Source organism: Ipomoea triloba, chromosome 4 (assembly GCF_003576645.1).
Source record: "Ipomoea triloba cultivar NCNSP0323 chromosome 4, ASM357664v1".
Taxonomy (NCBI): Eukaryota; Viridiplantae; Streptophyta; class Magnoliopsida; order Solanales; family Convolvulaceae; genus Ipomoea; species Ipomoea triloba.
In genome coordinates this window covers 10190004-10202989 of record NC_044919.1, presented here as the reverse complement: position 1 = coordinate 10202989, position 12986 = coordinate 10190004, and the positions used below count along the sequence as shown (strand labels likewise).

The 12986-nt window shown below is 32.6% G+C and overlaps 1 protein-coding gene and 3 non-coding genes across 4 annotated transcripts; 1 reads left to right on the top strand and 3 right to left on the bottom strand.

The window, feature by feature from the left end:
- Positions 1–591: 591 nt before the first annotated feature.
- On the bottom strand, positions 592–662 carry TRNAG-CCC. The gene has a single exon. It is a non-coding gene; the product is annotated as a tRNA-Gly (tRNA).
- A 1226-nt stretch (positions 663–1888) lies between these two features.
- Positions 1889–1959, bottom strand: TRNAG-CCC. Its single transcript has one exon. It is a non-coding gene; the product is annotated as a tRNA-Gly (tRNA).
- Positions 1960–3133: 1174 nt separating this feature from the next.
- TRNAG-CCC lies at positions 3134–3204 on the bottom strand. Its single transcript has one exon. It is a non-coding gene; the product is annotated as a tRNA-Gly (tRNA).
- A 3200-nt stretch (positions 3205–6404) lies between these two features.
- On the top strand, positions 6405–6716 carry LOC116014826 (flowering-promoting factor 1-like protein 3). The gene has a single exon (XM_031254783.1). It carries the CDS (start codon positions 6405–6407, stop codon positions 6714–6716), a length of 312 nt encoding a protein of 103 aa, XP_031110643.1.
- The last annotated feature ends 6270 nt before the right edge of the window (positions 6717–12986 follow it).

Below are 12986 nucleotides of genomic sequence, written 5' to 3'. Positions count from 1 at the left end.
TTGCAGGAGAACAATTTCTCCAAATTACACCATCCCCATTTGTTTTAAAATTTCATCTATCAGTTTTTTTCCTTAAAACCTGTGCCAAAGAGGTTCATCTATCAGTTTTTTTCCTTAAAACCTGTGCCAAAGAGGACTATTGGGGAGGGCCTAACAGGAACGGTATTAGTACACAATTAAAAATGATTAAAAGTACAATTTGAGTCGTCCGCAATTGCAATGGACATGACCCCCTGGGTAGAAATGGAAAATAAATCAGCAATGGACATGACCCCCTGGGTAGAAATGGAAAATAAATCAAGCAAAACTTTTGTTTTATTTTTATTTTTTATACAAAATCCTGACACACGCCAATTTCTTGCAGGAGAACAATTTCTCCAAATTACACCATCCCCATTTGTTTTAAAATTTCATCTATCAGTTTTTTTCCTTAAAACCTGTGCCAAAGAGGACTATTGGGGAGGGCCTAACAGGAACGGTATTAGTACACAATTAAAAATGATTAAAAGTACAATTTGAGTCGTCCGCAATTGCAATGGACATGACCCCCTGGGTAGAAATGGAAAATAAATCATTAATCAGCAAAAGGAGTGCGCATCCGGGGAATCGAACCCCGGTCAATACCGTGGGAGGGTACTATGATACCACTACACCAGATGCGCTTCTTGGGACTGGTCCAACATTTCCTAGTTCTATTTGACATCCAATGAGGTTTCCATCAATGCTTATACCTTGGATAAGGGTTCATGTAGTAAGATTGATCCCAATGCAGCACTCATTAGACTGTACATTATTGTTTATAGTATAAGGTGTACAACTAATAAATATTCATTTTTCATATATTGAAAGTTCATTTTTTGTGTACCGTAAGTTTATTTTCTGAAAGTTTATTTTAAGTGCATTGCAGGATCATTTTAAATATACTATCTAAAAATGGATATATATAATATACTAAAAATGAACTTATAATATTTTTTTTTTAAAGGAGGCATCAAGACTGCATTAACTTATAATATATTTAAAATAAACATATACTCCTTCTGTCCCATTTTCTGGTCATACTTACTATTCATAGGTCAAGTCAACTCTTTCTTATTTGTTTATTTTCTCTAACTTTTAATGTAGTTTCTAAATATATAAATTTTGTATACTAATAATAAACTTAATATTATGAAAAATTGAACTAAAAATAACTTCAGTTAAGCCTCGTTAACAGAACCAGACACATAAAATGAGATGGAGAGAGTATTAGTTTTACGTTCACCTTGCAAGGTAGATGTCGAGATGCATGATATAATTTGTTGATTTTCGTACTCTGACCCTTAGGCCTTAGCTTTTCCAATGGGCCTTTTTTCACAAATGTCAATCGTTATACCATGGATCATGGTCCACCTTAGAGCATCAATACTAGTTGAGATTTTTTCTTTCAAGTATTTTTGTGGGTCCCAACATCCACCTCATTATCTACTATCTCACTCAATCACACAAACCCTTCTCCACATTAGTTTGAGATTTTTTCTTAGTTTTTTGTGTACCCACCATTTTGCCCACTATATTTTAATTATTTCTATATAATATAGTTTTACAAAACCAAATTAAATTAATGACAAAAAGGTGATTATAATTACAAAAATTTGGTTTTGTTTGAAAACATCATTCTAAAAAAAAGTTTAGGAGAAGGTCACAACCAGGCAAATTGATTAATAAGTACTTGTAACAGGAGTACTTGTTTTCAAAAAGAAAGTACTTGTAACAGGAGTACATGATTAAACGGTATTAGTAGAATTAACAACGATTTAAAGTACAATTTGAGTCTTCCACAATTGCAAAGGACATGACCCCCTGAATAAAAATGGAAAATAAATCATTAACTAATCAAAGAAACAAGTGCGCATCCAGGGAATCGAACCCTGGTCAGTACCATGGGAGGGTACTATGATACCACTACACCAGATGCGCTTCCCTGATATTGCATTTTAGCTGCGTAAAATATTTACTCCATATATATTTTCTATTCAGAACAATGATTACAATAGATAGTGTCGATCTTTGAAGAAATTGTGCAATAATTTAAATTGAACTCTCTTGTTATATAATTTCAAATATAAAATAAGAACTAATAATGTTCATTTAAAAGTTGATCCCAATACAACACTCATTACACTAAATTATTGTTTATATTATAAGGTGGACCACTAATAAATATTCATTTTTCATATATTGAAAGTTCATTTTTTTGTGTACCATAAGTTTGTTTTCTGAAAGTTCATTTTAAGTGTATTGCAGGATCATTTTAAATATACTATCTAAAAATGAATATATATTTTCTCAAAAAAAAAATAATATATATTACACTAAAAATGAATTTGTAATATATTTAAAATAAACATATATTAGTTTTACGTTCACCTTGCAAGGTAGATGTCGAGATGCATTGTATAATTTGTTGATTTTTGTATTCTAACCCTCAGGCCTTAGCTTCTCCAATGGGCCTTTTTTCACAAATGTCAATCGTTATACCATGGATCATGGTCCACGTACCTTACACATAATTGCATAAGGTATATTTTTAATATTGAATATATATTATTTGTGTACCGAAGATTCATTATTTGATAGCACTCAAATGATATATTTTCAAATAATAAACATTCAGTATACAAATAATGTACCTTCAGTATATTAAAATTAAAATTACATTATGTCAGTAGTCTATAGTATAATTTGTGTGTTACGCTGTGTAAATGTGATTAGAATGTGCAACCTAATAACCAATAGAAATTCTGGTCCATCATCTTGTATAAAGCATAGCCCATTCTGTTAGATAATCTTTGAAGCATTAGATAAATGTTTTGAACCGAATTGGCAAACTGATCCAATTCTTCCACAGAGAGGGTTTATGGATTTTCATCAGGATATATAGTACTACGTATTATTAATAACATAGGTACAATGAAAATATAATAAGTACTTGTAACAGGAGTACATCAGTACATGATTAAACGGTATTAGCACAGTTAACAATGATTTAAAGTACAATTTGAGTCTTCCGCAATTGCAATTTGCAAGGGACATGCATGACCCCCTGGGTAAATATGCAAGATAAATAATTAATCAAAAGATTTAAAACAAGTGCGCATCCAGGGAATCGAACCCTGGTCAGTACCGTGGGAGGGTACTATGATACCACTACACCAGATGCGCTTCTTTGGTACCGCATTTTAGCTGAAATTATCTAACCACATGATTTATAGAAACCTTAAAGTATTTACTCGATATATATTTTCTGTTCAGAACAATGATTACCATAGATAGTGTCGATATTGAAGAAATTGTGCAATAATTTAAAATGAACTCTCTTTTTATATAATTTCATATATAAAATAAGAAATAATAATGTTCATTAAAAAGTTGTTATCAAAATTCAAAATATTCTACAAAGAAGGATGAACACATGATTCGAGTGATATAATTGAGAAAATAATTTGAGCAATTATATTGTTCATCTTTTATTTGCTTTATCAATTGCTTATGAGACATTATTTAAATAATTTGATTTTTATTACGAGTGATTTCTCGTGGGAGCGATCCTTGCTTTCGTACACAGTGTTATAACTACATAATTCATACACGTGCGATGACTATATATTTATAAAATTATCAATCAAAATGTGATGAGAATCTCAAATTTTGTTTTTAATTAATTTTTGGTAGTATTTAATGGGAATCACATTCTCCTACATTCTTAGATTATGTATAATTCTAAAAAAATGTTACGTTTCCTCAAACATCCCATTAAACCGAACACTCAATCATGTTATCTTCACCTCCTAATTTTTATCTCATTCTATGTCAATATTTGATTGATTCTTTTTATATTAGAGTAATAAGTATATTTTTTGTAAACAATATATAGGTGGGGTTGGTCAATTCACAATAGTCAATGAATAACAAATAATAATAAGTTGGAAAACTTAATGTACGAAAAGAAAAAAAAATGTACTTAGAGTGTACAAGCAAAGGGTGATAATCTGCCAAGGACCTTGTAATCCAGTGGCATCAAACTCTTCCCTTTATACGGGAGGTGGTGGGTTCGAACCTCAGTGGAGGCAATACTTCGCGATTTACTTCCACCAGCAATTCTTGAATAGAATTCTCAATTCTGAGAGTTTCGAATTAGTTTGACATATCCCGAAAACCTAATGTATCAACAAAAATTAATGCCATGTTAGGAGGTCAAGCATTGGTCCATTGGAAGAGGAAAAAAATGATTCATCATAAATTAATTATAGTTTAATATAAGTATGTAAAAGCTTTTGACTAGTGCATAAAAAAATGCAAAAAAAAATCCCTCAATGTAGCTTTGGATAATGAAAACGTGGATTCTCCTCAATCCATATTTACTTTTTCCATATATAATATATGAATATGAGTGCGGTATAAAGTACAAAAATATAGCATGATAAATTGAAAAGTAAAATTGTTGGTATTGGACACAAATTCTTTGGGGTCCATTCCCTCCAAACTCCCCTTACCCTCACTATGCCATGCATCAAAATAATGAAGCTAAGCTAAGCTAGCTGGCTCTGAACTATCTCAAGATACGACATATTGCCCCATATTTGCTGTCCCCATCCACCATTATAAAAGCAATTAAGGCTTCATCTCTAATATACACATTTTATTCTATCTTATTTATTATATTGCACATTTCTAACATGATTTTAAACTTTAAGCCTAATATATGTTTGTGCTTAAGGTAAGGCATTTAGATTATATCAATTTAAAAATAGAATATTAGAATGAGAAAAAAAAATATGAATCCATCCATAAATTAAAAGTGTTTTCATATATTAAAATTTTAATTTATTAATTAATCGATAGAAGATTATTGAGTATATATAAGTGTAATATTTTGTGTATCAAGCATGAGTAGATATGATTTACAATTATAAGTTCTAAAGCAATGGGAATAAGCACTTAATAATGCGCACCCATACTTATAAGTGTACCACTACCACTAATAAGAATAAAGTTTTCAATAGATTATAAGACCGAGTCACCCATTAATAATGAATAAGAATCGGTATATATTATGCATAACAAGCAAGTTAGTGCCACATACCCTTTGCCAATTGGACATGTATCCACCATTGAAGATAAAGGAAAATATTGTTAATTGATTTTGTTATTACAAGTTTGTGTAGGTTATTTTTAAGGATTAGGTCTTTGTTTTAGTCTTTCTTTACTTTCTTCGTCGTGTTTGTCTTGGTTAAAAAAAATAATTACTTTAAATTTCAACTAATTTGGAGTTAAATTCCATTTGCAAAACTAAACTCTCAATACTATATTTATGAAACAAAATTTAAAACTATAGGGAAACCTCGATTAATAATGGAGGCCAGTTTTTGGGTATTGTGGAAGAAAGAGAATCTAATGTGGGCTTGGGTTCGTGCATATATAAGAACTCATAATTTTTTAGAAAAAGAATAGAAATGAGTGATTTGCATGTGATAGTTGTCCAACAGGCGTATGCCTATTGAGCAATATAATTGTAGCGGTCATCAACTGACAGCCACTCTAATTTTTAAAATTATTATTTTTAACTTCTTTTTAATTTTTTATTTTAATAAAATCTAGACCCATGCACAAATAACCTATTAACTAATGGGGTTGCTCTTACAAATGGAGTTCTTCAGTTTCAAATTATAGAAGTTATTAAAGTAATATTTTTTTGAACAGATACTATAATGTAATAGAGTTAGTTGTATTAAAAAAAAGTAATATTTTTTAAACTTAAGTGATCTCAACTTTGTGGACTAATAATCTTTAAACCCACATGACTCTGCCCCTAATGTCACTGCGGTGGTAAACCACAAGTCACGCAAACAGTCCAGGGTCATATCCTAGTCTTCATTTGCGTCGGCACAAGAGATCCAATCCAAACCTTCCAATATCATATCCTTGCAAAATCAGGCACAAAACCTCTATATATATAGAGCCACTACGATGGTAAACTGCAAGTCATGCAATTAGTCAATAGTCAGATCCTAGTCTTTATATGCGCCACCCGCATAAAAAGATCCAATCTAGACCTTCCAATATCATATCCTTGCAGAATCAGGCACAAAACCTCTATATATATATATAGAGCCACTGCACTACGATGATAAAATTGCCAGTCACGCAATTAGTCCATGATTAGATCCTAGTCTTTATATGCACCTGCCCACATAAAAGATCCAATCTAGACCTTCCAACATCATATCCTTGCAGAACCAGGCACAAAACCTCTATATATAGAGAGGCACTCTCTTCTCTCATTTTGAAGCGAGCTGAGCTAGTCATCATCCCAAACCCAAAGTACAAGTTGATTTCCGGCCGGCCACTTCACAAGTGGATATATGTCGGGCGTTTGGGTGTTCAAGAATGGGGTGGTCCGGCTGGTGGAGAATCCGGGGGAGTATCAAGCTGCCCGGAAAATGCTGATTCATGTGCGGACCAACGAGGCCATTACCTCGTACGCCGTCCTAGAAAGGAAGCTTATGGCGCTGGGATGGGAGAGGTACTATGATGAGCCTGAGCTTCTGCAGTACCACAAGAGATCCACCGTTCATCTCATTTCTCTCCCCAGGGACTTCAACAAGTTCAGGTCCATGCACATGTACGACATTGTTGTCAAGAATCGAAACGAGTTTGAAGTTAGGGATATATAATCATCATGTGTACGTAGTTGATGAAGATTGATTGGCTTCCACTTCTCCACTATATATAATTGAATTCTACTAACTTTGATCTAATGATCAAAAGGGTTTGGGATGATATATATATATGAAGTTTTATTTAATTTTTACTAATAGTGGTGTTCTATTATCTCTAAAGTGGTGTATAAGATATTGGAATTGTATTGATACAACCATTTGTTTGAGAAATTATATATATACATTGATGTGCTTATGAGTTCCAAAGTTGTTATTGACACACAATTTTTAGAAAAACACCCTCTTTACTTCATATATACACATAAATTCCAGCTATCAAATTCTCAATCTTATTAGAGTGCAGTGCATGTTCAACAATATTATGCATGTTACTTTATTTTTAACTTTTGAATGTGATGGTGAACTCTTTTTATTTGAAGTGTAGGTTAAGTTATATTAATTTACAGGCCGATTGCTTGTAACATATAATACTCAATATTTACTTATATTGGAGCCATGTATAATTGTCTATTGGTCATTTTGCTTTGAGTCGACCAGTTATGGACAACTTAAATTGGTTTACCTCCCTTAGCTTGCTTGTACTGTGATCCTTTACTGGTTGTGGTCACAGAGAGGACTTTACCTAAAGCACAATTTCAAATAGCACTGTGGACTTTCCTGTAAATCAAAAGGAGTCATGTGTCATTAAAGACACTATTGCAGGGTACCAGTTCAGGTCAATTTGTTGGTGATAAACTATGCTCAATTTTTGAGCAATGCTACAAAATTTCTCTACAAATTTTCCTTCCTGAGATGTCATCATGTGATTGGTAGTTAAATTATTTATTAGTTAGTGGTGGGTTATCACATTCATTCGCACTCAATAAATGAAAGTCACATCATGGGGGAAAAGTTTGGAAGTAAAAATCATGAGATGAAATGAGCATTTTTCTTTTTAAATTATTAATGTAATGCTTGATATGCCAACTATCATGTAGTATGATGACATCTTTATTACGTACCATTCCAAATGGGTGGTTATAGATTTAGGCTTAGATTCTTTGGAGTCCAGCTTGTAAATACTCCGTGAATATTTCAAAAATAAAAAATAAAAAAATTGCAATGCTCAATATAGAGCCATATCGATCTGCATGTACCAATTATATTGGTACCCTATGGAGTCCAGCTTACCAAGCTTAGTAACTAGCTTCTATACTGAATACTAAAGGTGATGGGTGATTTATGACATGGATATGATTAATGAACATTTAGTTAAAAAAAGAATGAAAATATATAGCATCTACTTTAATTTATAATTGTATGATAATGAATACCTTTTAGTCATGATAAATATTGATGAGAATTTTAATGAATATTAATACAATTAGGATGAATACCCTTTGGTGGGCATCCAATTCAAGACCATGACTTTATTGTTTGAGGATTCTACAAACTAAAAATTAATTAAAGTTGAGCATATATATTAATCTTTGTATGAAGTTACACACAAAAAAAAAGAAAAAAGAAGAGGATAGATTCACGTGCACCATGAAAAACAATTAACTATGTCTCACTAGCCAATGACCTTGTGGTCTAGTGGCTCTCTCACATGAGAGGTCATGAATTCAAGCTCCTTTTGTACTTCAATAAGTTGATGAGAAAGCCTGAAAACACAGCCAAAGCTGCCCTATTTTTCTCCCTATAAATTAAAACATGTTATATCTTTCACATTTCAATATTCTTGACAAATTAGTTAAAATTTCTCCAATTACTACATGTTTTTTTTGCCCATTTTTCTCAAAAACATTGGTTATAAGTGATATTTCAAAGTTATGATTTTATTAAATTGGTATCATCATATATATATAACTTTTGCCAATTTAAGTTAATGATATATATATATATATATATATATATATATATATATATATATATATATATATATATATATATATATATCTTATTCATTATTTGGATTAGAAAAAAGTAGAATTCTTCATATTCTTGACATTCCATGGCCATTCCTTGTTGTATGGGCTTTCTACACTATCTTTTCTCCACTGATATGGGGGATGGATAAGAAAGACATCTAAGAGACCTTTTATATTATATAGTTTTATTCTTATAATAATATAATATATTGTTATTTCAATCTCATGAAATCCAGTATATATCCAGAAAGCATGGGGGAAGAGACATCACCATTTGGATGGGTTCAGTTTGATTCTGATTGTATTTGTCATGTAATGCATGTATTGAATATAGTGAATGAAGGAGGGTATATATATATATATATATATATATAGATACATTCCCATTCTGTGCAGGCTAGTCGATGGACATACTTCAATTTGTTATCCCCTTTTGACCTCATATTCCATGCATATATCCAAGGGCCAGTTAAGGTGCAAATAGTGGATCAACAAGATCTATCCGGTGAGCATAAATATAATATGTGCAGTCCAACTATCAGCTTAGGCTTTTAGTTGAGATGGAACACATGCTTTAATTTGGTATCAGAGCTATGCAAAAGCTCATGAATTCGAATCTTCGCGACTTCCACATGTTGCGCTTAGGTTATTATTTCGGTGGGAGATGAGAAATTGGATGTAAAATTCTATTACTAGTTTTTATCAACTAAAATTTCTTGATTTGAGTCCGTCAGGTATGCGTAACCTAGATTAGTTTATGTCTGGAGTAGTGACTTTGGGTTTCTCTTGTCATCCAAAATTTCAAAAATAAATAAGAATGAAATAAAATAACAATAAGTTTAACATCAAAATTATTGTTAAGATTAAAAGCCCCACTTTGACTTCAATTCTAAAGACTAAATGCAATGGCATCTATATTATAGAGATATGGGAGTGCAATCAGATGCCACTAGACCACTATTACCTTATCACTCATAGACTAAAAATACAATTCTCCAAAAATAAAAAAATAATAAAAAAATACAAGACTTCAAGTGAAAAAATATGAAAAATGTGTTGTCGACCTGTATGACTGTCTTTACTCTTTAGTTACCACTGAATATATACTAATTCTTGAGTAAAATTATCATATAAACAAATCAAATATATGTAATAATTGTTACTGGAAATGAGTTATTAGTCCGTATCAGGTGTTACTAAATACGGAGTATAAGTTAGAGACACATTTTGTGATTTACCTTAGCTTCTCCATCAATCTTTAGAGTAGAAGCACAAGTTTGGGATTCAAATATATAAGTTGTAAACAATTTTGTAAATTGGGACAACCCTAGTTAAGTTGGTCAGGTTGTTGACTACTATATTATGGTTACAAGAAGTGTTGTAAAAATTGACCTAGGCGCCCCTAGGCCAAGGCAATTTCAGCCCTAGGCAATTTTTAGTCGGCCGACTAGGCACCGAGTTGGGCGCCTAACTTGGCCGAGTCGATGCCAACAAGCCAACTCGGCCGAGTGCCCGAGTGGTTTTTTTTTTGCCTGCTCAACTACTCCTCTTCTATATTTCTCCAGCCATGTACTCAACTAACCATCTAACATATGTAGTTTACTAGTTTGGGTGATTGTAACAGTCTAACAACTCCTACCCATGAGTGGAAAAAGCGGAGACAATAGCAAATTTATAAAAATGGTTTACATTATTATTATTATTATTATTATTATTATTATTATTATACAATAATATGAATATCTAAAATATAAATAAATTTAAGGTAGGTTTTAATAAAAAAAAATTTATAATAATATTGGGCATCGCTTTTTGCCCATTGTGCATAGAAAATACTAGTAGAATTATAAGGGGATCGAAATGAAAATAGAAATAATTAAACATCATGAACATGAAAGAAATGTAAAATTAGAAAGAAAAAAATTATAACTATACAAAGATGAAAGATGTGATGGCAGGTATGTGTTGGTGAGGTTCTCTCCATGCCAGAAGACTGAAATATGGTGTTGCACAAGGAAAGTCTATGTTGGGTGGAAAACTAGTGAGATTCTTTCAGTGGTCTTTAGACTGGAAAAAAAGATGAAAAACTTTTTCATTATTATGGTTTGGGTTGTATTATCGTGACTCCCGTGTCATCACCTTTTAGATATTGAGAGTTTAGAGTACATTTGTTGGTTAATTGGGGGTTGCTTGCTTTGGATGCTTCCACCCTCCATTGTACTTAACCTAATGTTGCCAATGTTAAGCTTAAGGTAGATTTAAGTATCTTTATTGCATGAGCACTAGGTTGGTTTTGCAAATAATGATGTTTGATGGTTTTTAATAGATAGGGTCCACCTTCGGCGGTCCGCCACTCGCATGTGGACCGAGATCTATAGCGTCGGGGTTGCCAGCTGACCGCTCTTTCCTGGTGTTCATTTTCTTGGATTTTGCTCCATACTGCACAGGCAAACAAGTCATTAGCCCTCTTTAAAAAAAAATACAAATAAAAATCCACCTCTACTTTTCTAATTGGATTCCCCTTGTCAAGTCCACCTCTCACTTTAATTATTCTTTGGGTCGTACACCTATGCCCAACAATGTTAATTTGGAAGAGGCGTTTGGCAACGGATTGAGTACGAGAAAATCTCTACTTATTGTAGTCAATGCTCTAAGCATAATCATGGGGTGGCAACATGCAAATATAATCCCATGAAAATAAAGACTCTACCATGACTGCGAACAAAAGTGGTTCTTTAGAGAAGGATGTTCAAGGCACTGACGGTGATGGTGTGACTTTTGTGGAGGAAGAGATTGATGTTGCTTTTGATGAGAACGTTGGAGACTGGATGTGATTATTTTCCTAGGATCACTATAAGTCTTCTTTTCATCAAGGAAAGAGGAACAATAGAGAAATCTAATTGAAAGTTAGTTTTGTTGTGGGTTTGTACTTATTTATTTGAGGGTCTAATCTTTTTTTCTTTGCAAGTGTACGAGAGTTTCATCAATAGTAGTATTGGGTGGGTCTTTTAGTGAGGTGGAGGGTAGAGAGGATTTGGGTTCTTGTCGAATTGAAAGTGGAGTTTTTTTGTGGGTCTGGCTAATTATTAAAAAGCATGGAGTTTTTTTGTTGTTCTGACTAATTATTAGAAAGCAACATAGCTAGCTGGTTGGTGCATGTTTCACAAACCAGTAGTGCATCAAGGTAGCCGTCAATTGGCAACCACCCTGACTTTTTTTCTCTTTTAGAAAAACGACATTTTTACCCTTTGAAATGTTTCTCTTTTTCTTTTTCTTTATTTTTTTCTCCTTCCTCTATTTCTTTCCTTGTTGGGACTAATGGGTTTGCTCTAAGCTAAATGACAACTGGTTATAGTAACATAAATTTATTCCTATTAAAACCCTATCATCATTATCACCCAATAATTTTTTTGCTAAACTCCTTCCCAAAAAAAATAATATTGAATCTTGCACTAGAAAAAAAAACAAAAAACAAAAAACAAAAAACAAACAAACAAACAAAACAAAGTAATACCAAATCTTGTAGATGTCCTTGTCTTATCGTGTCCATTTTCAATGGTCAATTTATGGCATTGTGATTTGTGAAGGGTGTTTGGTCCCCTAGCTATCTCTTGGCTTTCAATGGTCAATTTATGCCATTTTGAGCTGTTGGCCTCATCTAATTCCCGGCCTTGTCCCTTCTTGCTTCTCCGGTATGATCGGAGTTGGTAATGGAGGCTAGTGGATGGGTGGCGGAGGAGCCATATATCTAACATTAGGGAAGGTTCAACAATAACATAAAACAAAATATGGCTAATTACACAATCATTTGTCTTTAGCAGTATTGTGACTTTTATTTATTGATTATAGAAACGACCAATATTAGTTTCTCAATTACTTTGTCTTTGTCACTTTTGAACCTCCGACATAACTACCAACAAGTATCCATAACTCGTAATTTCTTAGCAGCGGATATTTTGTCAGGAACCTTAAAAATACAGGTAACCCTACCAAATTATATAGATCTTCTACCTTGTTGGTAAGTATAGTTAAGTTCGGGTGAAAGTTGGGACTTGTTTCCCAATCATTGAAAAAATAGGAATGTTTTGAAATTGAGACAAAAAATAGAAAAAGATTGTTTAGGACATGCATTTGAGGTCAAAACACAAGTGAGTCTTGCGTCTGATTATATGTCAAACGCAAGTCCCACCTGCGTCTGGCTTCGGTATTTCAAAAAAAAATATATTAAAACACAAATGGGACATGCGTTTCTGACCTCAAACGCATGTCCCAAACAATCTTTTCCTATTTTTGTCTCAATTTCAATAACATTCCTATTTTTATCAATGATTGGGAAAAGAGTCCCATTTCTGTC

Excerpts from the sequence above, each read along its gene's own strand:
- LOC116014826 (XM_031254783.1), top strand. The coding sequence starts at position 6,405 with ATGTCGGGCGTTTGGGTGTTCAAGAATGGGGTGGTCCGGCTGGTGGAG.